This window comes from Thalassophryne amazonica, chromosome 3 (assembly GCF_902500255.1).
Source record: "Thalassophryne amazonica chromosome 3, fThaAma1.1, whole genome shotgun sequence".
NCBI lineage: Eukaryota > Metazoa > Chordata > Actinopteri > Batrachoidiformes > Batrachoididae > Thalassophryne > Thalassophryne amazonica.
In genome coordinates this window covers 71,055,509-71,083,498 of record NC_047105.1, presented here as the reverse complement: position 1 = coordinate 71,083,498, position 27,990 = coordinate 71,055,509, and the positions used below count along the sequence as shown (strand labels likewise).

The following is a 27,990-nucleotide window of genomic DNA, read 5'->3' as shown; positions in this document are numbered from 1 at the left end:
CCTAGGAGCTGTGTTTTCTGGAGCATTAACTCCTGGTAGGGCCATTGTTGGAGACATACAAAGGTGTGATTCAAGAAGACCCTTCATGATTGACCCAGGCTAAGGAGAGTGTTACCTTGCCTGGATTAGGGAAACCGAGACCTTCTGGAGCCAGGTATCGTCCAGTAGAGAGCTCAGCCTGGAAAAAAAACAATGTAGTGTCACCTCGATGTGGGTTCCCCATCCTCAAGGAGAGAGGAAAGGGTCTGGTACACTGCTCTATGGGCAGAGGTTCGGCAAATCCTACGTGATCTGACACAGCCAGACAATAGCAGTCCACTCGCACTGTGCCTGTAGAGCAGTGTGAAAATGGTGGGTGTGAAATCCACAATAGTGTTGAATGTAAACTACCAGTAATACTTGCTTCGTGCTGGGGTGTGCTTTGCATCGGGTTTGGGGGATGTGGGGGACGTTACCATAAGTGCTCCAACAAGTGCCCCTTGAGTTATTCTTCTGGAATGTGTGCTGAGTTTCTGCATGGGTAAACGTGTTTGTATGTGAGCGCCCACAAGCATTGTCAAGCATACAAGGATCAATGTCTTATCAAAGGGAGCTTATAGAATAAGACAAGACAGACAAGTGGCTGACAGAGAAAAAGATGTTGATGGACAGCAAAGAGGTGTTGTTGCTGCATGAGAGTGCCCTCTGATGAACAAAAAAATATTTATCAGAGCAGATTGTAAAGCAAGGACATCGGGCGTTTGATTGATACATGAAACATATCAGATATCCAACATTTCTCCTTCTCGCTTTGTCATCTCAACCGCCGCCTGTTAAAACGTGATATGCAAGTTTACAGGAAGATCACAATCATAAGCAATCTTCCTTCTTTCTCATATCCCATAACTCATCAGAAGATTGGTGTGGAGGTAGATGACCTTTTCAATGGATATATATAATTCACCACCAATATGTACTTTGCCCTTTACAATGATGGCTGTATGAATATTTATAGCGAGACCAATATGGGGGAATTTGGGTCGGTCAGTTGGTCAGGAGTGCCCTCACACCAGTTTTTATGACATTAATGTCTGAGTATTTCTGTTTCTTCAAACCTCTGACACAGAGTAACCTCATTATTATATCCACTGGTAGGATCAGATGTCCTAGAGGATTAAAATATGACACAAACCAGAGCCTTATTAAACTCGGGGAGCTGCTCTGACACCCTGGCCTACGCATATAACAATATATGTTGCAAAGGTTAGACAGAAAGGTGAATATAAAGTGTGAATGTTATATTTGGATTAATGCTACTTGGATCATAATCATAGTACAGTAAGTTTAACAGAGAGGACTACATTTGATCCTACTCCAAATAGAGTTAAATAAACTCTGTCATGGTGTTAAATCAATTCTGTTAGACTGTAGTATAAATTACTCTGAACAGCTTAGTTGAACACTGTGCCAGGCATCATTTTAACACTGATAACACTGATTACTTTACATCAACTGGCGCTTTTATCCAACGCAACTTACAAGCGAGGTTTCACAATCAAGCTACATTCAGAAGGGGAACTTCAGTATAACAATAAATACTGTACTATCTTGATAATTTAAAGGAGATTTCACAAGTCGGAAAATATACAGGACACCAAGTGATGGTACAAAAAATGTAAGCAATGCAAAGACAAGAGAGAAAAGAAGTGTATGGTAAGTGTCAGTTGTCAGCATTGTGAAAGCTGTTAGGAGAAGTGGTACTCTTGGAAGAGTTTGGTTTGCAAGAGCTTCTTGAAGGTAGAGAAGGACACCCCTGCTCTACTTGTTCCACCATTAGTGGATAACAGAATATTTACAGAGGAATCTTTCAAATGGTGAAGCCAAATTTGGCACAAACCAAATTTGACACAAATACTCCTCAGGTGTTACTCTTTTGTAAAAGCATGTTAACCACCTAAATTTTCAATAGGTAGCCAAGTAAGGGTCGATTGAAGAATTACACACGGGTCAAAATATAAAAATGCTCCAACCATATTGAAAACTATACCACATTATTTGTCTGATCACAAAGATTCCAAAAAGGTATAGTTTGGACTATCTGTGACTGAATATTATGAAGTTATGGGTTAAAAACAGCAAGAATAGTGACAAAGGTCAGTTTGGTCAGTTGGTGACCAAACTGCACCAACTGACCAACTGGTCACATAAAATGAAGTTGGGAAAAAGAAGCAGGAACCAGCTGAAAATCTGAGAACAAAAAACAAAATGGTGAATCGTGAAACATTCCACCTGCTGTTGGAAGGGACACACACACAGTCGGACAGGCGTGCACAATACAGTGGCGATGGTTTCGTGCATGCGCATGAGTGTGCATGAACACAGTGTGAGCAGCTGGAACGTGTTGCACCACATCGCGCAGTTGCTGTGGAGAAAAAAAAAACACACACACCGTAAAAATACTGCAATTTCTGATATTTAATCTCTCTTATTGAGTGGACAATACAATTATGATCTTTCTGTTCCTCTGTATATGACCCATGGTCACACATGCAGGCCACATGTGTTGAGAGGGGAGCCGACATGCTGGCAAGCCACGTGTGTGTGTGTGGTGGTGGTGGTGGGGCTGGCACAGTTACACCCATGTGTGTTGCTTGGCAATGCCACACTTGTGGGGCACTTAGACAGTTTTCACAGGCAGCTTGAATGTGGTCATCTGCACTCTACTCTCCTGCCGGGAGCGCGAATAGCCCCGCCTTTTCTATGTGATGTTGGATGTTCATGTGTAGCACCTGGAATATGGCTGACACCTGCCGAGGGGGATTGAATGAGCACTCGCAGGGCACTCGCTGTCTTTCGGCTGCTGGTGTGCATGAATGGTTGTATACGTAAATGGTTTTCGCGAGTGGCATGCAATTCCTCCTTCATCCACCATTTTGCCTCAATCGTGTTTTGTGTGAAGTGGCCCTTAGCCCTATAAAGCCCACCCTGTGAAATAATTGTCAGAAAATTCTAATTTTTTGAAACAAGAGTCTTTATTGGACCTTTTAACAAACCCACCAAAAAAAAAAAAAAAAAACTTTTTGCATATATGACTTTTTATTATTGGGTGTTCTAGGCGTTCTAGCATTAAAAACATCCATTTTAAATCCAGAGCAAACATAACATTTCAAACCTATAAAATGCTGCATTTTCTTAGGGAAATTACTTTGGATCACTTGTTTCAGGCAGCCATTATGAATGTCTCATCTGAAGGCCCTCTGATGCATAAGATACTGACATCTGGTGGTTTGTCTGTGTACTACAAGTATCTCATTGTATACGATGGGTTTTTTGGGGAGAAAATATCACTCTGATGAAGCAGACATCTCAGAAAATCCTGTATCAAATATGATACACTTGGCGTTATAGGGTTAGGGATGTTGTATTGATTCAATGAAAAGTTGTTGAGTTACCTGACTTGAAATAAACCAACTAACTTAATTACGCCTTAAAATTTTTTTTTTTTTTGTAAATTCAACAAAAGAGGATTCTCACCAGTGTAGCAGAGGCTAATGGGAGTCCTTGAGTGGCCCAGCCAGAGCCCAGACCTGAATATGATTGAACATCTCTGGAGAGAGCTGAAAATGGCTGTGCACTGATGTTCCTCAGTTGAAGTATGAAGTATGAAGCTTGTTGCGTACATATTCAAGAAGACCTAAGGCTGTAAAAGTGCATCAAAGTTTTGAGCAAAGGGTGTGAATACATACACGTGATTTCTTAGTTTTTATTTTTAATAAATTTGCAAAAAATTTAAAAACACTTTTTCATGTCGTTATGGGGTGTTGTGTGTCAAATTTTGAGGGGTAAAATGTAATTACTCCATTTTAGAATAAAGCTGTAACATAAAATGTGTAAAAAGTAAAGCACTGTGAATACCTTCAGGATGCACTGTAGATAGATAGATAGATAGATAGATAGATAGATAGATAGATAGATAGATAGATAGATAGATAGATAGATAGATAGATAGATAGATAGATAGATAGATAGATAGATAGATAGATAGATAGATAGATAGATAGATAGATAGATAGATAGATAGATAGATAGATAGATAGATAGATAGATAGATAGATAGATAGATAGATAGATAGATAGATAGATAGATAGATAGATAGATAGATAGATAGATAGATAGATAGATAGATAGAAATGAATAACATAACAATGATTCATTTATTCCATCTTCACCCAGTTCACTTTTAAAGGTCAAACCTTTTATAAAGGGTAAGACAAGTGGTTCTGTAATTTGTGCCTTACTTACAAGTACAAAACAGAACATTGTACGCACAATTAATTTCTATGCGATGGCAATAAATATTTGAAATAGCACTTTTTGTGACTTTAGCTGAAACAAGGTTTAAGTGTGTACTTAAGAATATCTAAGCATTAATTAGATAACTAAATATGTCACTTAAAAAGTCTGGTGATGTGGTTTGGGCTCATTTACAAGAAATAAGTGTCTTTCCTCCTCTGGGTAGGTGTGATGTAGTAATTACAGTATGCCAGACAAAGTGTCAGTATGGGGCTCAAGTGTTACCTCATTAGACAGTTTTAATTTTATGGCAGCTTTGAGGAAGTTTGGTGGTAGAACTATATCATTTTTGAATACATTGCAAGTCTGACACAATAGCCCCTCACATTATTACAGCAAAAACTTGTGATGCTATAAAAGACAAGCGATGACCCTGTAAGACACATTTTTGTGCAACATACAGAAGGAATCTTCTTGTTCACCTTGCAGTGTCTGTGTATGACTTCTTTCAGCAAAGTTCATGCACACAGCCATTGTTTGACTATTATAATGGCTGAGGTCATTATATTCTGTCCATTAATACAGTGCGGCTGCTTGTCGCTGTGTTTTGCCTTGTCTTTGATGTGCATTCTGCTTTTCTCCACAGGCTATCATTATTTGTCCTCATCAAGGCAGTAGGGTTTTTGTCTCTTCGTGTTTCTCATTGTTTGTTAGAGGTATTTCCAAAATAGATAAGGAAAATGACAGGAAAATGTACATCTTGCATGATAAATATGTATAACAAATTCTCCTTCATACCAGTGATACCTTCAAAATCATCATGGTTTACATGATTATCTGCACATATTTATGGCTGCTGAGCTACAGTGCTGCTGAGGCACTCCGTAATTTGGCAGGAATGTACACTCCACCAACAGAAAATCAAATGTGTAATGTCTAAATCCTATTCCAACAAAATTGTGAGGGTTTTTAAAAATATAAATTATTATTAATGACAATCATTAAATGTGAACATGCCATTATATATTAGGGATGGCATAATACAACCTGGTCTCACGGCAAGTCGTGATTCAGCAGCACGAAATATCCATTAATCTATTGGTTTGTGATATTATGACGAAAAGCGCCTCATTTTCGTCACAGCAGCACGAATTCATTGTAATTCATTCCATGATGGCTGCACGAAATTAAAAGTGAACTGTGTGTGTGTGGGGGGGGGGGGGGGGGGGTCAGGGTGGTTATGGTTAGGGTTGGGGTGGGAGTAGGGTTAGTAATAGTGAGTTTAAAAAAAAAACCATCACTAAAATTTGACTTATTTTGTGATGGGAGCACGAAAAAAAAAAATGTGAGACTGGGCTTCATAATACCATATTGGCATATTTATAATGGCATATTTCTGACATTTGGGATGGCATAAAAAGAAAGAAAAAAAGACGCAGAGGTGAGAGAATAAAACAAAAGCGACGAGAGTGCATCAAACTGAAAGTAAGCTAGGGATAGACCTGTACATTGCTCTGCATGCTGAGGAAAAATAAACACAGAGAAACCACAGGAGTATTTTGTGGAAAATACATCATACCTTGGGATCACGGTGGGGTACAAGAAAAAAAAAACATAAAAGTGTGAAACAACATACAATCACACGGGGGGGAAGCAGGTGTGACGAGAGGATTTTGCCAACCCCAGCCATCATAGAAAATATAAACTCAAACTTGGAAACAAACACGCTACTTCCCGAAAGGAAAACATACAATGAGGAAAATAAGTATTTGAACACCCTGCAATTTTGCAGGTTCTCTCACTTAGAAATCATGGAGAGGTCTGAAATTTTCATCTTAGGTGCATGTCCACTGTGAGAGACATAATCTAAAAAAAAAAAAATCCGGAAATCACAATGTATGATTTTTTTAATAATTTATTTGTATGTTACTGCTGTAAATAAGTATTTGAACACCTACCAACCAGCAAGAATTCTGGCTCACACAGACCTGTTAATTTTTCTTTAAGAAACCCTCTTATTCTGCACTCTTTACCTGTATTAATTGCACCTGTTTGAACTTGTTACCTGTATAAAAGACACCTGTTCACACACTCAGTCAATCACACTCCAACCTGTCCACCATAGCCAAGACCAAAGAGCTATCTAAGGACCCCAGGGACAAAACTGTAGACCTGCACAAGGCTGGGATGGACTACAGGACAACAGGCAAGCAGCTTGGTAGAAGACAACAACTGTTATGATTATTTATTAGAAAGTGGAAGGAACACAAGATGACTGTCAGTCTCCCTCGGTCTGGGATTCCATGCAAGATCTCACTTTGTGGGGTAAGGATGATTCTGAGAAAGCTCAGAACTACACAGGAGGACCTGGTCAATGACCTGAAGAGAGCTGGGACCACAGTCACAAAGATTGCATTAGTAAGACATGATGCTGTCATGGTTTAAAATCCTGCAAGGCAGCAAGGTCCCCCTGCTCAAGCCAGCACATGTCCAGGCCCATTTGAAGGTCACCAGTGACCATCTGGATGATCCAGAGGAGGCACGGGAGAAGGTCATGTGGTCAGATGAGACCAGAATAGAGCTTTTTGGAATCAACTCCACTTATCATGTTTAGAGGATGAGAACAACCCTAAGAAAACCATCCCAACCGTGAAGCATGGGGGTGGAAACATCATACTCTGGGTGTGTTCTTCTGCAAAGGGGATAGGACGACCGCATTGTATTGAAGGAGCAGTAAGAGCATTGAAGATGGGTCATGGCTGGGTCTTCCAGCATGACAATGACCCAAAACACACAGCCAGGGCAACTAAGGAGGGGCCCGTCGGAAGCATTTCAAGGTCCTGCAGTGGCCTGGCCAGTCTCCAGACCTGAACTCAATAGAAAATCTTTGGATGGAGCTGAAACTCCAAACCTGAAAGATCTAGAGAAGATCTGTATGGAGGAGTGGACCAAAATCCCTGCTGCAGTGTGTGCAAACCTGGTGAAAAACTACAGGAAACGTTTGACCTCTGTAACTGCAAACAAAGGCTACTGTACCAAATATTAACATTGATTTTCACAGGTGTTCAAATACTTATTTGCAGCAGTAATGTACAACTAAATTATTAAAAATTTATACATTGTGATTTCCGGATTTTATTTATTTATTTTTTTTTTTGTATGATTATGTCTCTCACAGTGGACATGCACCTAAGATGAAATTTCAGACCCCTCCATGATTTCTACGTGGGAGAACTTGCAAAATCGTAGGGTGTTCAAATGCATATTTCCCTCACTGTACGTAACTCATACTCATGTCTCAGATATGCAATACAAGACTCAGATCATCTCAGGTTTTTGTTTTTGTTTTTTAACAAAAGAGAAAGGAAGAAATGTCGATGTCCGATCCAGTAATATCTGCCAATATCGAACTGGTACACCCCTATTAAATATATCTAAATTACAGTGGATTACATTTTCAGCTAACTGTGAAAACCATTAGCAGACCAATTACCTTCCACTACATTTAATTATACTAATAACATTTTTTTCCCAATAAATTTTGTTCATGTTGGAGCGTATACACTAATCCAATAGGCAAAACTGACACATCACACAAAGCACAAATGCAGCAAGCATCACCTGGAGGAGATAGAGGAGCAGGAGGTGAAACCACAGTAAAGCTCAATGTTTTACCAGTTTATCAGTTTAGCCTAATCACCGTTAAGGGCCCCCTCACACAATAATACAAATTTGGTCAAATTGTGCATGAAGTGCACATGAAGGAGGTATCATATGCAATACGTGTAAAATTATAGCTTCCCCCAATACCTCATACACCTGCTGCTACAACTATTTGCGCACACCACCGGATAAAAGACGGAGTGTGCACTGTGAGAGCCCATTGAGCCCTCTCGGGGCAGGAGTTGGCAAATTCAAACACCACTTGCATAGCACTTAGAAAATGTGTGGCCTTTCACACTATTAGCACGACAACAGTCATCAGACGATCACTGTCGAGCTGGATGTGAAATTTTTCTAAGTGCCCCCACAAGTGTGGTTTTGCAAACAGACACAGTGACACATTGGTGTGTGCGCTGAACTGACAGAGGGTGTGGCCACTGACAGGAGCAGCTGTGGAGATCTTGTGGTTCTGGATGTCATGGCTGGGGAGCACGTACCATGTTTGGACTAACAACTGCCCACTGTGACGTGCGTGAGTCTGCTTGCTGTCCTCACGTGGACATACTTAAAACATAAATCCCATTGCAACAGCGATTGCAATGGGATTTATGTTGCAGTGAGTGCACGCATGGTGTGGACATTGACAGGCTACCCCAGGAAAAACAGACCGTCAAATCATAACATGCATTTGGCAATCTGACTGTCACATCATCCACATGAGCTCTGTTCTACATGATGCAGTGTCTGTCCTGCGGTGTGCCGTCTCCAAGACATGCGTTTCGGGCAGGGCGCACGCGGGGCTGATAAGAGCGCCCTGCTTCTCATTCATGTAATTTCATAACTGTACATCTGTGACCATGGGTCATCTACAGAGGAACAGACGGATCATACTTGTATTGCCCACTTGATAAGAGGGATTCAATAAAATGTGGTGTTTTAATATGGTATGTGGTTATACTTTTTTAAAATACGTCCATATCCTTGTTCATTTCAGGCATTTTCCCGCACCATTCACAGGACAGCGATGGTAGTTCAGTGGTAAAGTTTCTGGCTGTCAATCAGAGCTTTTGGGAAGTCCAGGTTCGAATCCCGTGGGTGGCATGTAATTTTTATTTATTTATTTTGTATTTTCACAGCAGCTGGGTGATATGGTTACAGATCGCTTAGCTGCTCCCACTGTGTTCCCGCGTGCATGAACCATCGCAGCGGCACTGTGCATGCCTGCCCGCGGGCTTGATGTTTTCGTGGTTCGCTCATACAGGCTATTCCACCATGAGTCACCCTGAGTTGTACTTATTCCTACTATGTGTGAAGGGGCCCTAACAGTTATTTAGTTGAAACTGATGTTTACATTAGCTGTTCCACCCCCACTGCTAAAATGTTTGCACAGTACTGTATGTCAACACATTGTCATCAACAAACCAAAAGCATGACTGACAAGAGCAATCAGAGATTTCTGATGTCCGCCAATCCGGATCCGGATCACCTCAAAATTCTGTTAAGTTGTCATGCCCTAATGTCTAGCTGTGGTGCAAATTTTGTCAAAATCCGTGCAGTAGTTTTGACATAATCCTGCTAACAGACAGACAAACAAACAAACAAATAAATGCTGATGATTTTATTATGCACTTGGCAGACGTAAAAATTAGTTTAACAATTAACTATAGTGCAGTAAATAAATAACTTCTCACAAATAAATGTGAGTCAGCATCAGTGCACATGCTTTTTTATTTTATCATATTTTTAAGTTGGTCTGCAGGTAAATGTACATAGAGCTCATTTTTTTCTGCCCAATTAAGGCATCTGTTCTGCCCTCAAAAGTTTTGTCTTGATCCAATTACAGACTTTCTAATCAACATCTTGACATCTTGGATCTTGTGTATCATGGCAAAATACGAGGTCTGTGATAAAAGTAATGGACGTTATTATTTTTTTCAAAAACCATATGGATTTGAATCATGTGTGATTACATCAGACATGCTTGAACCCTCGTGGGCATGCGAGAGTTTTTTCCACGCCTGTCGGTTATGTCATAAAACTGTAAGGCACAACTGAGTGGACACCATTCGATAAATTCAGCTGGTTTTCGGTAAAAATTTTAACGGCTGATGAGAGATTTTGGTCTGGTAGTGTCGCCGTAAGGACAGCCCACGGCGCCTGACGGCGATCTGCGCTTCGAGGCGGCAGCGTCTCGCCGTTTCAAGTTGAAAACTTCCACATTTCAGGCTCTGTTGACCCAGTAAGTCGTCAGAGAACAGAGAACTTTCAGAAGAAGTCGGCATGAGAAGTTTATTTGGACATTCCATTGTTAACGGACATTTTGTAATGAAAGAACGTGCGGGCAGAGTCGCTTGTCGGGCCGGACCCGACCGCGGGGGGTCGCGACAGGAAAAACACCTCCGTTGGAAACCTTAACGGGCAAGTTGGAACATGCCCAAGCTGCTAAACAATTTCTCAGTTGCTCACTTGTTGAAAGTCATCAAAAGCCGCCTGAATTTTACAAATGGTTTTCAACACGGAGGTGTTTTTCCTGTCGCGGCGCACACAGATTCGTCGAGTCGTCACAGAAACGACTCGGCGAATTTGCGCGCACGTCTTTCATTACAAAATGTCCTTAAACAGTGGAATGTCCGCATAAAGTCCTCATGCCGGCCTCTTCTGAATCTTCTCTGTTCTCTCACGACGTCCTGGGTGAATTAAGCCTTAAATTAGGATGTTTTCAGGTCGAAACAGGCCGACGACGGCACCTGGAAGCGCTGCGCGACGTCCCGCTCCGTGGGAAGTCCTTACACCGACAGAAACACCCCATAATCTCTCAGCCGTTAAACTTTTCACCGAAAACCAGCTTAATTTCTCGAATAGTGTCCACTCGGATATTCCTCACAGGTCCAGAAAAAATGTTGATAAAGCAACGTGCGCCGTCCGCAGCGGCTATTCAGACAAAGAGATTCCAACGGGCGGGGTGGAGCACTCCTCACTCAAGGCCTGCCCACAGGCGAATGACGTCACCGACATGCGTGAAAAAACTCACGCATGCGCACGAGGGTTCAAGCATGTCTGACGTAAAAACATATGAATCAAATCCATTTATTTTTTGAAAAAAATATTTTTCATCACAGACCTCGTATTAGCATTTAGGATGCCAATTAGTGCACATGTCTTCAGACAAGAAGAGGCCTATATATCCACCCCGCAAGAGAAGAAAGATATCGTAGGATGAGCTGTGGAACAAAACACGGTAGCTTTTACAAAAATCAACCAACCAAACAACAATAAAAAAATGCCATTTTCTGTTGCCCTTCTTCTCACCATTACACTGTGTCCCCGCTCACCCTTAGAGGTCCCTCAGGTAAGTTTAAGAGACCCTTTCTCAATAGCCTCGCTCCGCTCTGAGAGGCCTGTACATCACGGTGAATGAATCCTGTCACTTTTATTACTGGAGGATCACGGCACCACTGCAAAACAAAACAAAAGTGAGCAAAAAAAACACCCCTACAATACATGGACATCCCACCTCCCCGACCTCATTTATTCCCCCTCCTCTGAAACAGACATGCTTGATCAGTTTGTTATCCAACAGGGTCTCTCTTCCCCATCACTTTAAGCCCCTCTCAACTTTGGCTTCGTTCACCCGCATCCTGTGCTTAGACTGTTAAAAGTCTGCACAGCTGCTCGCCCGTCTGTGCCCTCCTCCCTCCTTTTCACTGCGTGTCCTTTCTTCTCCCCACACACCCTCCTTCCGTCGTATTTCTCTGAGACAAAGCTGAGACATTAGTAGCAGCGTAAATGTTCACTTTGATAGCCGATGGATTGTTGGCTAAATAAATTTGAAATATGTCAACCCTTTAATGTGTCACACGCACACATACACAAATCTGTGCCACACATGGGAAAGAATGGTTTTATTGCACATTTGCTGTCAGTTATTACTTCCACTAAGGAGGTTATGTGAGTGCTGACAGTCTGTCTGTTTGTCTGCAGGTTATCTTGAAAAATTATAAGTGTTACTTCTGATTAGATTTTCTGGTGGACCCAGATCTGGCTGGAAATCCCTTTGAGCCAGTGTAACACCAAACACGATCTCGGATCCACATCCACCAATGGTGGCTCCAGAGACTTTTTTATTTCCTGGTTGACGTTACATTGGGGCATGAATTCATAAATATGAAAATATGCGTTTTTGGGTAAATTTCAAGTGTGTACTACATACATGGTGTCGATTCTCACATGCAATAAACAACAGATATAACATTCACACACACACAGGTGAATGTGTGAATGTATATATATATATATATATATATATATATATATATATATATATATATATATATATATATATATATATATATACAGTTGTATGCAAAAGTTTGGGCACTCCTGATAATTTTCATTTGATTTTATTCGTATAAAATGTAAACATGTGTAAGATAATACAGTATAAAAATGTATTAAATAAACATGGATACATAAATATTCAGGGTAACACAAAAAAGCATTAAGTGCTTGTTTCCATTGTGGCCCAGGTGAGCAACCAATCAAGTACTAACAGACACCTGAATGAGCTACCCAGCTTAATTCAGAGCAGGGAAAGATGGAAAATGTTTAGATTAGATGGTCCTTGAGGACCGGTTTGAGAACCAGTGCATTAGAATAAACATCAAATTCTTTCAGGTCCCGGTGCTCTGTGTTGGTTGTGAGAGTTGGATGTTAGCGAGGAACCTGAGGTGGCGACTTGATTTATGTGGTACTATGTCTCTTTAGAGGATCCTTGTTTACTGCGGGAATGGCTTTGCGTCAAACAAACAGCTACAAAATAAGACTCAGATGGGGAGTATCAATTACATTATGAGGGAATGTCAGTTGTGACATTTTGGTTATGTGGTGCATTTTCTCGGTAAGACCTTGCATGCAGGTTAGTGTTGAGGACTCGATCAACTGGATAAGGGTAGGGGACACCCATGATTCACCTGGCTGTGGCAGATCAATGGTTAGTTTGAGAGGTTACTTTGGGATGGATGCTTGTCTGCCTGGGTGTTTGCCATTCAGGACCATATTGTGGTGGATGTAGCCACACACAGCATCAGTGCATACTCCCAAACCTGACCTGGGCTAACCCCAGTTAGCAGATTGGTGGAGAAAATGATGACAACTGGGTGTACTAGGAATAAGGTAGTTCAAGATTGATGGTGAGGGTGACAATCTGAAGCTGTAAACAGGATTTTGAATAGGGCAATTGAAATTCTTTCCACAGCCCCATATATTATGACCTTGCCCCTTCACACATAACACAATTGAGGCTGAATGGCGCACAAAAGAGGATTTTAATGGCACTCCTGAAATTTTGATGCCGCCTTGAATGCCTCGTACAGCAGTCGCCACAACCATTCGACCACAGTACATGCATTCTACATTCGTGTGTCACTCACGCTGGAAACACATTCAACATGAGGTCGCACTGCTATCTGATTGTACTCGCAACATTTACACGGCACGTTGTACACAGGTCAAAGAAATTGTGCTGCAGCTGAGGGGCTGCACAAAATCATTGACCATGTTGAACCCTGGCCAAATGCCGCGATCGAGGCAGCCTTCACACCAGCGGCCAAATGACGACAAATGGCGGGCGAGTGGCCATTCGACCCACTTCGGCTGGAGTCGGCTAGAGTCCAGGTGCCACCCACGAACATCCAACACCACTCGCAAGGCACTTAGAAAAGGTGGAGCCATTCGCGCTGCCAGCACGTAAGTACAGAGTATGCAGACCATTTTCAAGCTGGCTGTGTGAATGGCCCTGCATTTTTTAAGTGCTCCACGAATATGCCATCCCCCCCCACCCTTCACCTGAGCAACACAAATGGTGGCAAGCCCCCCCCCCCAGCAACACGAAATGGCATGCAAGTGTGCGGTGTCCACCCCCCCACCCCCCAGCAACACAAATGGGGTGCCAGTGTTTCATGTGTCCTATTCGCCAAGCCACAAACCAACATTGTCGAAGTGAGGCTGAGGTGAAAAATGCTCGAACAGTGGCCACAGTGCAGTCCGATCGCTATCCAGCACAGTGTGCACATCTCAACAGCCTGTCATAATCATGATGGATGTCATGTAACACACATATTTCCATTCCCTCCCATTACACAAATTATATGGGACATTATGATCATTACAGCTGTAATACCAGATGTACAGGTGTGCACAGCTGTGGCCCATGTGAGTCGATACATGACAGGTTCGCACACACAGATGACCGGCATGTCAGAGCTGTGGACCACCCATCATGACATATTCCGCATGTCTCTCTGGAGGTGGGATCACCAAGCAGCAGTGCACACATGCCGGGACTACAGAGTTAAAAATAAAAAATGCTCACGAAAGCGTCATCTCATGTGACTCGCAGAGATCCCGTATAAACCCCATATGACGAGGCGGTGCGTGGCCAGCGCGGTAACCCAGTGGACAGCCATGTGACACACGATTGCAATGTCCATCTGTCATGTGAAGCTTTGAGTAACAGCCAGCTGTGAGCCCAAGGGGGTGTGTCACTCAGATCATGTCAGTGCAAGGGCACTGTCACTGTCAGATGATAACACGCACGTTGTCAGGTGAGAGTGTGAGTGACAGCGAGGTGTTCAATTAAAAGAAACAGCGGTAAAAGAAAAAAATACATTCAATAAGGAGAACAGCGTCAGCTCATTCATGTGTGATGGCTTTGATTTGCGCTCCAGACAAGGGGCATGTCCAGCTCAGACTCACTCTCTCAACTGACACTGACAGAGGGAACACAGTGTGTTAAAACAAATAACAGTAAATAATTACAATAAAACAATGATCAGCATGTCATGAGGGCCCGCCCACACATGTCCATTGCTGTGGCATGTTAAGAGGTGACGTTCTTCACCTCTTCTTCACAGGTGGGCATGTCGTGGGCTCACCACTGTGTCATCGCTACTCACAGCGAAATGTCATGTCTACCACGTGAGTTATAGTCCACATGATGCTGTGTCTTTCGGCACGCCATGCACTGGACAGCTCATCACATGGAGCCAGGAGATGTGTTCATGATAGGAACATTCATCCATATCAGTTCATTAGTTCCTTGTTTACGTCCATGGCCATGGTTCATGTACATGAAGGAACAGAAGGATGACAATTCTTGTATTGCCTGCTCTTTATAACAGGAATTATTTATTTTAACAGACAAAATGAAATCCATTTGTTTTCCCAATTTCCAACACAGACCATCAAGTCATCAGGCATCAATTAAACATCATTACCAGTAATATGATTGTCTTACATTTAAACAGTACATTCATTGTTCTTATAATATTCTGTGCTCTCTCACTATTTTGTCCTTACATATTTTTGGAAGTTTATGTACATTTTTCCAACATATAACTGCCACTGCTGCTGTGTGAGTGCGATGTGGTATCACACCTCTCACGTACTCACACTGTGTTCGTGTGTGTGCACACAAGCATGCACGAAACCGTCGCCACGGGATTGTTCATGCCTGTCCAACCGCCTGTCTCTCCTGACAGCGGCTGGAATTTTTCATGGTTCACTAATGGTTTTGTTTTGGTTTTTTTTGGCCTTTTTCAGCCAGTTTCTGCCTCTTTCGTCCAACTTTGTGTTATGTGTAAAGGTGTCATAACTAGAGTCGCGTATGACATCAACATATACTACAAAGGTCTGGTGTTTCAGGCTAACACAGTTATAGCAGCGCACATTTTACTTGATTTGTAGGATTTTGAGGCTGTTTAACATTAAATTTAATTCTAAAAGGCAGAGAAAAAAAAGATTTAATCAGAAAACTGATGAGCCTTGATTGAATTATACACTCTTTTACTCCCCTCTTTTTTCTGTAGTTTCCCTCCATTCTGTCTGTCTGTCTGTCTGTCTGTCTCCATTTAATGTTGCCCCCTGTAGAAAACAGGAGGCAGTGTAATCTTCTCTGGTGTCCTGTGGGTCTTTCTTCTCCCCAGCAGCAGCGGATCACATCAGAACAGTGCTGGGAATTCAGACAGATATTCACTCCCTTGTCGCTATCAATCTCCGCTGCTGCTGACAATAATCCAGATTTGCCTTTCCTTCTTGCTTTTGCTCTCACAGCACCAGCAGTTTCTGCCCACTTTGTGAAGACGAGAGCTCATTGTGACTGCTGCTGACAGCTAAACCTGAGGATCTGTGTGACTGTTTCAGTAACACAGAACCTCCTCGCTCTGGGATGCAAGAAATTAAAACATATTAGATATAAAACATATTTAGACATTTGTCAAAGGTTTTAGACTGCTGCCATAAATATGCACAAATAACCTCAAAAGTTGACATCTACAAAGTGTGTAGTGGAGATTTCTGTTTAATTTTTGATTTATTAAAGATCATCCAGCTACATTTAATTAATGATTGCACCGATATTCTGTCACAGGGATAATATGATTGACGACTGATAATGTTTTAAATGTCAAATCTTTCAAAATATGCACATAAAATGTATAAAATATATATTGTATTTACTTTGCTGAATAGAATACATGTAATGACGGAATCATATATCATATTAAATGTCAGCAGTTGGAGCCCAAAGTAAACCCATGTATCTCATAAAAACGTCAACCATAAGGAGCCATAAATATCACGGTGTAGTTTTAGCTGGCAAATGTTCATGTTTGAAAAGCCGCTGTGGTGAGCTGGTGTGAATACCACTGCTGCAACCTTTCTCCTCATCCTTAAATGTAAGTGAGTCAGTATCCATAATGTACTTGCATGTTGATTATACCAGCACTCCTCTTTTTACATTACACCAATGCATTTGTCTGCTTTTATGCAAAGCGACTTATAAACACTGTGACTAATGGGCTTGAGATAATGTTGTTCATTCAAATACAGTATTCAGTACTATATTAATGTGCATCCTAATTACTTCCAGATGTTGTTTTTGCCCATTTTTGGTTTGCGTGCTGAATTTTAAACTGGATTACTATAAAAGTAATAAATTGATTTCTTTTTTTTTCTTCAATAAAGTGAGTAAAATAGTGTTTGGCCTGAGTACCCTTAACTTTAAGGGCTGCCGGCAGGTTTGAAGACTCGTCTTTGACCCTCTGTCCTGTGAGATAGTGCTGGAACTTTGAATGCAGGTCTTACTGAATGATACATTGTTTTCACTGAGAGAGAATTGAGAAACAAATATTCATAATTTTGAAGCAGAGTTTTTTTTTTTTCTTTTTTTAAAAGGAAGAAAATTGTCTAAAAAATATTATGAAGTAAACTCAAACAACTTTAAGGAAATCAATTGTTTTTAGCATTTTAGTTAGTTCATATATTTCAAGAATATTTTTAATAAAGTAGAATAGTTCAATTCAATTCAGTAATTCATTTGACTGATTCAGTTATGTGTCATACAAATACAATTTAAGTATTTTGCATTCATGCATGAAATTACTCAAATAATTTAAAAATTTTGCTGTTGAATTTATCTGAACCTTAACTCTAACTTTATCATTTCAGTGTGGAGTTGATTTTTTTTTTTTTTTTTTTTTTTTAGGTTTGAATGCTGTTAAACACAAATAAGTCACAATGAAGAGTAGTAAACAGCTAAACAAAATAAAGGTTTTGTGCATCTACTCTTCAAAAAAAAAAAAATCCTGTGTTTTTACAAGACCAACATGTTGCTCAGTTCATTATTCAGTAATTATTATTCCCTGTTTGCAATCTTTGTTGAATTTAAAGTGTTACTTTCTTCAGTTAGACAAAAATTTTCTGACATCAAAAATTTTTTGTTTTGTATTCAAATCTAACATAAATGTTCCAAATTTTGTGCCTTGCTGATATTAAAAGCTGCACTGATATTCAAATATCAGGGTGATTAAGACTTTTGCACAGTATCATGTGCTTGTTCTTGACTGAGTGCCATTTTATTTGAATACCGTGTAACCGTGTTCTCCTCACAGCACAAGTAACGACAGCGTGTTTTCATCTTGGCTGAAAATCATATCAGGGGAATCTTGTCATTGAAGCGTGTAGACAGATGTTGGATCTGCAAGATGTTAAATGTTTTGTTTAAAACCTATTAGGCATCCTCTGGGGAACTTCTCAGTCTCTTCAGAGCAAAGCAAGTATAAAATATCAAAACGTCTCATGTGTAGTGCAGCTTTCTCAGGTGTTCACTTGAGATTCATAAAAAATTGAGAGGAATAACAGGCCGTCTGAATGAAATGTGTAAAGAAAGTGTGCGTGTGTGCGTGTGGGATCTTATCCCGACCTCCTGTTAGTATTTCATGGGCCCATTTGACCACTGTAGTCCATCCCGTGCCCTCGTTTAGGGTGATTGTATAAAGCTATTGAGGAGTTGGACCTATTAGGTGGGGAGCTGCCACAGCTGTCTGACTACCAATTACAGCAGCCTGCAGCAGTGTATAGGCTGCCCTGATGCATTCTAGAAGTGGGGAGGGGTGAGGGAAGCTGCAAAGGGGAAGAGCAGAGGGCGGTAAGGGGGTCAGGAGTGAGGAGGTGTTGGGATCCTCAGGAGGCCTGCCACAGCAGCATGCCGTTAATCAATCCGATTTAGACTGGACAGGGACACACTTAGTCGCAGCTCCCGCCGATGGCAGGGAGAGAAAACGTGTGCGTGACCTGCATCTCATTGGAGCATAAGGATTCAAAAAGATGGATAGATGGGCGCCCAATCAAAAGATAGGACTCTGCTGTGAAAAGGAGAGGGATGATGGAACGGGCTGTGAGGTGTAGAGGGGGAGACATCAATTAATGGAGGCATGTGAGTTGAATTAAAACAATGGAAATGTATCGATTACAGTCTAAAAAGGGAGGAGGGGCAATAAAAATGTCCTCTGCCTTCACATAGAAAAATACTTTTGTGTGGAAATGGGTAGTTTGATTTGATTAATCTTAGTAACGCTAATGAAGGCATGGACGCGTGATGATGATGATGATGATGATGATGATGATGATGATGATGATGATGATGATGATGATGATAATGATGATACTGATGGATGGTTTTGATGATTCAGATCCAGGCCCAAGGCAGGAAACAAGGATGCAGTTACCATATTTGCATTCATTAATATGGATGTGCTTGTGTACTTTATTTCTCATGTTAAATGGATTGTCTGCTTGAATAGCTGGTTATTTAAGTGATAATAGTTCATTTCATTATAAACACAATTTGAGGACTGGCTGTCAACTTGGAACATTCAAGAAACAGACAAAATAATGTAAACATTTTATGTTATAATGAATATGAGGCTAATTTGGGATTAGAACAGCTGTTTTCTTACCTTGACATGTTGTCAAGGAGTTACTGAGAGGAAAGAATTATTGTAAAGTCTAAACAGCTCAATAATATGTTATAATAGTAATAATAATAAGAAATAATAATTCACAAATGTAAGTCCTTCTATTTATCCGTCCATCTGTAAGTTGTGCTTGTCAAGAGAAATTTCTTCTGTCTGCTCTTCCATCCATCCTTCCATCTTTCCTACCAAATGGATGGGCAGAAGGATGAACAGATGCTAAGAGAAATTCCTGTCCTTCTGTCTATCCTCCCGTTCATCCTTCTGTCTGTCCAGTAAAACCTTCCACATCCTAAAACTCAAGAACTATAAAGCTCTCAAAATCAAAATTTTTATACATTAATACTGGGAGGTAAACAATCTGCCTGCCAAAAACCAAAAAAAAAGCGCATTTCTGACATTTATAAATGCTTTTTTTACAGTATTTTGGGTTTCAAGTAGAAAATGTGCAGAAGCCCTGAAATGCTCACATCGTCCGCTAGATGGCAACAAAAGCTGCTCAAATGTGTGGTAAGGTTTTGGCGGTTTATCTATTTGAGAAGTTAAATTTAGCCAAAATAAGATTGCTGGCAGCCAAAAATAAACTTACAGTTGTGTCCCTTGTCCTTATGGGCAATTTACTTGCAGTAGTAGTAATAATAATAATAATAATAATAATAATAATAATAAGCTCGGGAGCTCGGAGTAGAGCCGCTGCTCCTTCACATTTAGAGGAGCCAGCTGAGCTGGTTCGGGCATCTGGTAAGGATGCCTCCTGGGCACCTTCCTCAGGAGGTGTTCCAGGCACGTCCACCTAGAAGGAGACCCCTAGGACTAGGTGGACAGATTATATCTCCACACTGGCCTGGGAATGCCTCAGGACCCCCCAGACAGAGGTGGTCAATGTGGCCCGGGAAAGGGAAGTCTGGGGTCCCCTGCTAGAGCTGCTGCCCCCACAACCCAATCTCGGATAAGCGGTTGAAGATGATAATAATAATAATAATAATAATAATAATAATAATAATAATAATAATAATAATAATAATAATAATAATAATAATAATAATAATAATAATAAGTCACAAAAAGGCAAATTCCACACTCAGGTCTGTGTAACATTCTGCACTGGATGACCTCATGGCTTAAATAAAGAATTTCTGGTACCTAACTGGTGTCTTGAAGTTGGGTATAGGTTGTGTCAAAATTTTGACCTAATTAAGATGAAGCTCAAGTCATTGTTGCTATGGTGACCATTCCCTTTACTGGGACTACTCATGCACCAAGTTTGGTTCGTTTGAGCCCAGGTGCCTTGGTTATATACTGATAAATGCATGGACAGACAGTGGGATGAATAGATGTATGTGAGGTGCTTTCAAGCGTATCCCCAACTAATACTCTGTTCTGGCAGAGGTGGGATGATTACAATGATATTTTAATAACTCTTATTAAAAAATAGTATCAAACACAATGTTTGAACAACCATAAAAGCAATAGAAACATTTAGAAATAGAAATAAAAACACCAAATACATATACATCATAGAACTTATCAAAATGTGATTGAAATAGATGACTAAAATATGCTAGTTGTAAGCAACATTGGCCTTAAGGGAGTCAACTGAATTGCACTTTGTAACCTCCACCAGCAGATCTTCTTCCTAACTCAAGAAACACAGAGTAAACATGTATCTTGAAACTGCAGGATATCTTGGATCTTGAAGGCCTGTGCTCCCTGGCAGACACAGTCTTGTTAGCAACCATTTTAAACCTTTTTTGTTTTGTTATTATTCCTGTATGTGTCTGTCCTTGTCTTCTGTCTCCCTCTTGTGACTGTTCCTGTTTGGTTCTCTGTGTTGTTCTTTTTCTCATGTACTTCCTGCTGTATTTTGGTGGTCACAGTTTCCTTGTGTGTTTTGTTAGCTTTTTTCCTGTGTCTCTCCTCAGCTGTCCTCCATCAGTGATTGTCTCACCTGTCATCAATTTGTGTCATCACTTCCCTGTGTATTTATACCCCTGTATTCCTTTCCCACTTTGTGTAAATGTTGCTTTTTTGCCCACCTCTTGCCTCATGTTGCCTTATTGTGACTGAACCTTATTTTCCCTTGTCAATTTTTGATTTTGCTGTTTGTTGGACACTGTTGCTCTTTATTTTTACTGTTCATTGTGCCTTGACCTTGTGCCCTGACACTGGACCTTCGGGCAGCCTATCCCTCATGGACACTGTTGTGTGATTTTTAAATTTTTTTTTTTTTTTGACTTCCTGTGTATTGACCTCTGTAATGAACCTGGCTTTAGCAATAAAGCCTGTTTCTTATGCCAGCCTGTCTTATTGCTGCATTGGTGTCTTCAACTTTCCTTTCAACTGTGACACATTTGTTGATTATGACAGCTGTTGAAGGTGTTTCATTTGAGTCTCTTAAAAAACATACCTGAATGTGATTAACAGTGTAAATTTGAACATTATTCGCAGTTGGGGCTCCTGATGTTTCTTCTTGGTGGATGTACTGTAGTCTGACATATGATTATTTATTGGTAGAGTAACACAACCTGCAGGAAATTGTAGTAACCTGCAGAACTTGCACAAGTGCTGTGTCATCTGGTCACAGATTCCACTAAATAAATCCCTTCATGTCCACCATCAGTACCACCACAGTCTTCTTTCTCAACTACTTATATGCTGCCCAGAATTGCCATTATGTTGTGCACTATGACTCCTATGAATGATATTCAGAATGCTGTCAGGAAAAAGACATCTTTTCTTGTGAACATGGGTCACACCAATCCAATCCCTGGCAGTGTTCAAGGTCTTGTCACAAAAGACGTCCCACATTCAGGTCAACTGCTGTGTCCATGTTTGCTTATCCTCCACCCAGATTGCGTGCTAGCTCCTGCAAAGTGATCTGATCTTTAACTCTAGCCTGATTAGTTGCGAAGAGCTTGGGATACTGAGCAGGTAGTCTGCAGGACTTCAGCTGAATTTGTAAGGAAGGTATAGAGTTCACAAGCTGGGCTTTTCTACGTATAAACCTTGCAGTTCTGCAGGAGTCTCCAGCATATTCCCATGAGAACATCATCAATATCCTGAGCTACACTACCACTACTGGAGTACCATGTTCAGTGGTGCCACTCTGGATGCTGAAACTAGAATCCATTAACTCATAGACCCCAACATATTGCACAGTCAAGGAGAACTCAGCAATTGTCACTACTGTTGCTCAATCCATGCAGACTGGTACAAGTCCTCAAAACCATCCCTATCAGTGTCAGTGATTGCAGAGAATGCATGCATAATAATAATAATAATAATAATAATAATAATAATAATAATAATAAAATCTTTATAAATCTTGAGTTGTGTTAATTCCAGTGCAGTGCATAAACAATATATCATGGGTGCCATGGAAACTGAGGGCTGGATAGGACCCGATTATTCAGAGAATGTGGTAAATGCAGGCTGAAAACATGGGGTTATGAATGACAAGTGTTTGGGGAGGGGTGGGGGGATCACCTAGCCCAACCCTAGAGCCACCTAGGATCAAGAGTGGTTATTGTTGAGCACTTGTTTCTGGTGTATTTGTTCATATGTAAAAATGTGATACAAGAGGTAATGTATCTGAGTGAAGCTTCTCCTTTGCGTGACTGATACAGGCGTCAACCTCTTGTTTAATACAGTGGATGACACCCTTTGTGTCTCCAAACATAAACCTGTCCAGATGTAGATAAAGAGGTGAGGAATAATTCTTTAGACTATATTACATTTTACATTGTGCAGAAGTTAAAATTTTATGGTCTTCGCTGTGTAATGTGAGGTTGTAAATGTCATCAGTTGTTGGATGGTACACTGTTAATGACATTTTTATGTTGTCAATAATGTCAATCCTTGGTTGTAATGGGGCCACAATGGTATGTATTAATTCCTTGAAAATTTTAAAGCTGCACCACAGAATTGTTCAAGCATTCATCCGTGGATGAGCTGTTGCAAATGTCGCTTCACATGAGCACTTTGCGCATGTGGCATTTAATGTACGAACTTCTGAAATTGATTAAATCCTGCTAAATATTTCATATTTATAAATAAATACAGTACTGTGCCAAAGATTTAGGTACATTTGTCATGGCTAAATAAATTTGAAAAATAATTTAAATAGTTGCTGTCAAACATTTCTGAAAATAGGTATTCTCTGTAACCATTTTTCAGCATTAAAAATGCATTATTAAGTAATAAAACACACTTGTTTTTGCTTTTCTTTTTAAAATGAAGTTTGAAATATGATACTGACGAATTTCTTTGACCCTCAAGCAGCCAAGCTATGACAGAGTGCATTTATTTATGACCCCACTGACTTTATATTGTAATACTTCTATATATATAATTGTTTTCAGGTTCTTCATATTTATTTCAGTCTCTAATATATTTGTCCATTATCCTTTTCATCCTCACTCTGGGCATCAAGAATCAGTCTCAATGCTTGTGCAGTTGTAAATCTTGCTGTTCTAGGTCTGCTGGCCATGCTTCCTTGCAAAACAGTAAAATATAATGATTACACAGTAAAATCACCAGTGTTAAATTAACACTGCCAGTGTACATATTGTCCAAATTCAGGACAAATAGATTGACAAATTCATAGTAGGAAATTTTTTTCCAATTTAAAATTAGAAAAATGGTGCACAAAAATATATGCCCGGAGTCATAAATGACGCCACTTAGTTTCTTGAGGGTTAATGAAATGCAAACGTAAATCATATTTTAATGGGAATATTCAGACATTTCAAATTATAATTTTTTCTCATAAAGAAAAAAAAGATTTAATATGTGATTATCTGCGGCTGTCTTTGTGGTGTTATATACTGGGCAGCACATCTTCCAAGAAATCGTGTACTTATTTATTTACTTGTAAGATTTGAAACTGAGATGTGTAATTTGATAACTCAGGAGTTTGTTTCATGAAAAAAACCTCCATGTTAGAACATGAGTGTTTTTATTGTTGATTCACGAATGAAAACTTTTCTTCAAAATTTTCAGCTCCCTAAAAAAAAATTGGGCAGTGCCATACATAAGGTATATTTCATTCTTTTCTTATTTTTAGGTAATGTTGCAAATTGTTTGGCATATAAGTCAATTTTGTTTTTTGTTTTGTTTTTTTTTCAAATGGTAACTAACCTTGTTTAAAAACCTAACTCAAATAAATCTGGTGAAGGTTGTTTGTTTTAGAAACAGCTACTAAATAGAAGCCTGTCAAGTGTAAAAATTCAGTGCTTAAAAATTAATTTCCAAGAACGGTGTGGTTACAATTTATAAATCTAGAAAAAGCTAAGTAATTATGCAACAGTGGCATGATCTGCAATATATATGTTGTGCATGTGTGCACATTTGCTGCATTTCCTGCAATTGCTTTAAAAATGAAATGGAATGTTGTTCCCATAGATGTCTTCCCTGTTGTGATCCCTGTCAGATATTTCAGTGCAATAGGTGGATCAGGCGTAAGAGCAGCAATCCCATGGAAAATTGATACCACATTAGAGAGGCTACCTTCTCAAATTGAAGTTTGAGGTCAAAGATCACTGCACATCTCATCTCTTTAACCAGTGGACAGGAAGATATCTGTGCTGATGACATTACACCGAAACCACAAAATGAACCAGGAAATCAAATAGCATCTGTCAAGTGAAGATGACGTTACAGGACTGGTTGTTGGTTTGGACACTGTGATAGAATTAAATAAAGAAATTAAAATGATTAGCCTGTTTAGCATTAATACCACAAGAAAAGAGTGTGTATGGTCATGTGTCATTCACATGAAATATTTTATTCTAAACTTCTGAGACTCTGGTACAATATATTACAAAGACAGACAAAAAGATTACATTTAGAAGACCTGAGAGAAGTCACTGTTGTGTCTCACACCACACAAGTAGGTCACAAAATACATGACTTTTCTTGATCAGGCAATACCTCTAGACTTTGGGAGTATACTAGTCATTTACAACGTAAAGCATCATTGGCTGTCTTTATACTTATTTGAAGCTAAAATGTACAGAAAACCATATATACTTAATTGATTCAAAACCAGATATAACTCAAAAATCTCTCAATGCCAGGTGATATTAGTATTTTGAGAACATAATAATAATAATAATAATAATAATAATTGTCAAATTGCCGTTGTAGATTTAAAGTTTAGATTGTTAAAAGGTGTGATACATGTGTTATATAAACTGTATTTCTCAAGCAATCCTGTGATAACCTTTGTATTTAGGTGATGGTCTAGTGGTTAAACATTGGGCTTGAGACCAGAGGATCCTCAGTTCAAACCCCAGCCTCACTAAGGGCTCTTGGGCAAGGTCCTTGATCCCCAAGTCACTCCCAGATTGTAGTGAGCGCTTTGCATGCAGCACCCTGACATCGGTGTATGAGTGTGTTTGAGTGAATGGGTGAATGTGAGGCATAATTGTAAAGCACTTAGAGCATCTGATGTAGATGGCAAAGCGCTATATAAATGCAATCCATTTACCATATTTGGCTATATGTATGTGATGATGGCGATGTGATAATAATGAAATGAAAAAGTACATGTTATATAAACTGTGTATTCCTCAAGCCACCCTTTGATAACATTTGTATTTATATATTTGGCTATATTTATGTGATGATGGTGAGGTGATATTAATGAATAATAATGAAATTGTCAATTTTAGAAATTCAAAGTTTATATTTTCAAAAAGGTGTGTTATATAAACTGTGTATTCCTCAAGCCATCCTGTGATACCATTTGTATTTATTTATTTAGCTATATTTATGTAATGACACCCCTGCCACATTTCTCCATGTAATGTGGAGTTGTGTCAGGAAGGGTATTCGGCGTAAAAACCTGTGCCAATTCAACATGCAGATCCACCTTGGATTTGCTGTGGTGACCCCGAGTGCAAACAAGGGAGCAGCTGAAGGGACTTACTTTACTACTACTACTATTAATATTAATAATAATAATAATAATATTGAGTTCATTGCTCAGTTCACCTCACTGAAATGGTACGACTCTCTGCTCCACTGCACTGCAAGGTGTGTTTGAAGATTATTAGCAGTAACAGTAATATCTTATTGAATCATATGCTTCCATTCATCTTCTCTTCAATATTATAATAGCCAAGTGGCCTCTGTGTGTGTATGTGACTTTGATCATGGAGAAGCTGGGGAGAGCTGACATTTGCCATTTGCTATGCTTATGTATTTTAGGTCAAGGATGAATGCTACAGAAACAGAAAATTGATATATATATTTTTGGAGTAATTAGGGACATTAGCTAATAACAGTGAACAATGGATGATCCAACACTGAAAAGGTTGGTGACATTTCATTGCCTCAATTCCAGTGAGTCCAGCTAACCTGAAACTACTTAAGTGTCTTCTTCACATTAGGCTCATTACCGCCACCTTGTGAGTGTGGATCAATGAATAAATCCTGTCCATTAATTTAATTGTGTCTCAAATAAAACAAATGTCTACTGCTCAAAGCATTTGGCGGGGTCATTTAAATTTTAATGCAAAGCTCCTAACCTCTCAGTTCTTATTTAGTATCATTTGTGACTGCATGCATGATAATCTCAGCACATATATCAGTCGGGCGCTTTCCCCCTGAGCTTATTCCTTGACACACGCTTTATACTGCTGTTACTGATTTCAGATGCACTCATTTACACAATAGTAATAAATGAAATAATAGTTTAAGTGGCGCTGACTGAATCCATGAAAGAGCTCAGGTTAATCAAAAATCATCAGTTTAATAAGCTCAAAAGGATCAAAAAGTCACAAGAGCTTAAAATAATTAAGTTAGTAGAATTAGGGTTTTTAAAATATATTTTTGTTTTCAAAATTAAGTTTGGTGTACTAATTCTATTCAGTTATTTTGAGGGTTTTGAATGTCTGCATCAGATGAAAAAAAAAAACATTAAAAATAATTTGGTCTTCCAGAGTAACAAGTCCTTAAATATTTGCCCCAGTGGATATAGGATTTACAGTGGTGAATGTTTGTCAAATACATTTCATCACCCATCATTATTATATTAATGTTAATATTTATCATATTTGGCATAAATGCCACAAGCATTAATGATACAACACAGATCTTAAAAAGATGAACTATTAACTTTGTGTTGTTTTCTTTTCGATTTTGCCTCATGTCCAAATTTCAGGTGAGAGCCAGTGCAATCGCTCAAGATGCAGATCAGAACTATGACTACGCCTCCAACAGCGTCATCCTTCACCTCGACGTGGGGGACGAAGTGTGCGTACAGCTGGATGGGGGCAAAGTTCACGGCGGAAATACCAACAAATACAGCACCTTCTCTGGCTTTCTCATCTACCCTGACTGAGCATTTGAGCACGTCATCATTATGCACTCTGTCCATCTGTTTCTTTTTGTGTCAAAGCAAAAATCTTCATCTTAGTTTTGTACAGTGTAATTTGTACTTTAGTTGTCATTCCACTGCTGTACAGATGAAATGTGTGATATGTTTGACAAAACATGAAGAGACTGTGCCGAAAAGTGACACTTTCTCTCACATTTCACATTGGCTTCACTTGTGCTTACACACGCACACACACACACACGCACGCACATGGTCCAGTCTCTACACTATCAAACCTCAGACCATACTTCAAACATCTTCAGGAAGCTGATCACTTCAAGCCAATTAAGGTTAGTTAGTTCAACAGTGAAAACCTTATTTAGATTAAAGTTACAGTGTGTATGATTTTCTGGCATTTGTTA

The 27,990-nt window shown here is 39.7% G+C and overlaps 1 protein-coding gene across 2 annotated transcripts in view; it reads left to right on the top strand.

Moving 5' to 3' along the window:
- Window positions 1-27,765, top strand: part of LOC117507015 (complement C1q-like protein 4) — a 36,187-nt gene extending 8,422 nt beyond the window's left edge. For both annotated transcript variants that reach the window (XM_034166698.1, XM_034166700.1), the window contains one exon: window positions 27,413-27,765. In XM_034166698.1, the coding sequence (XP_034022589.1) occupies window positions 27,413-27,592 (180 nt within the window). In that variant the 3' untranslated portion in view covers window positions 27,593-27,765. The remainder of the gene's footprint in view (window positions 1-27,412) is intronic.
- The last annotated feature ends 225 nt before the right edge of the window (window positions 27,766-27,990 follow it).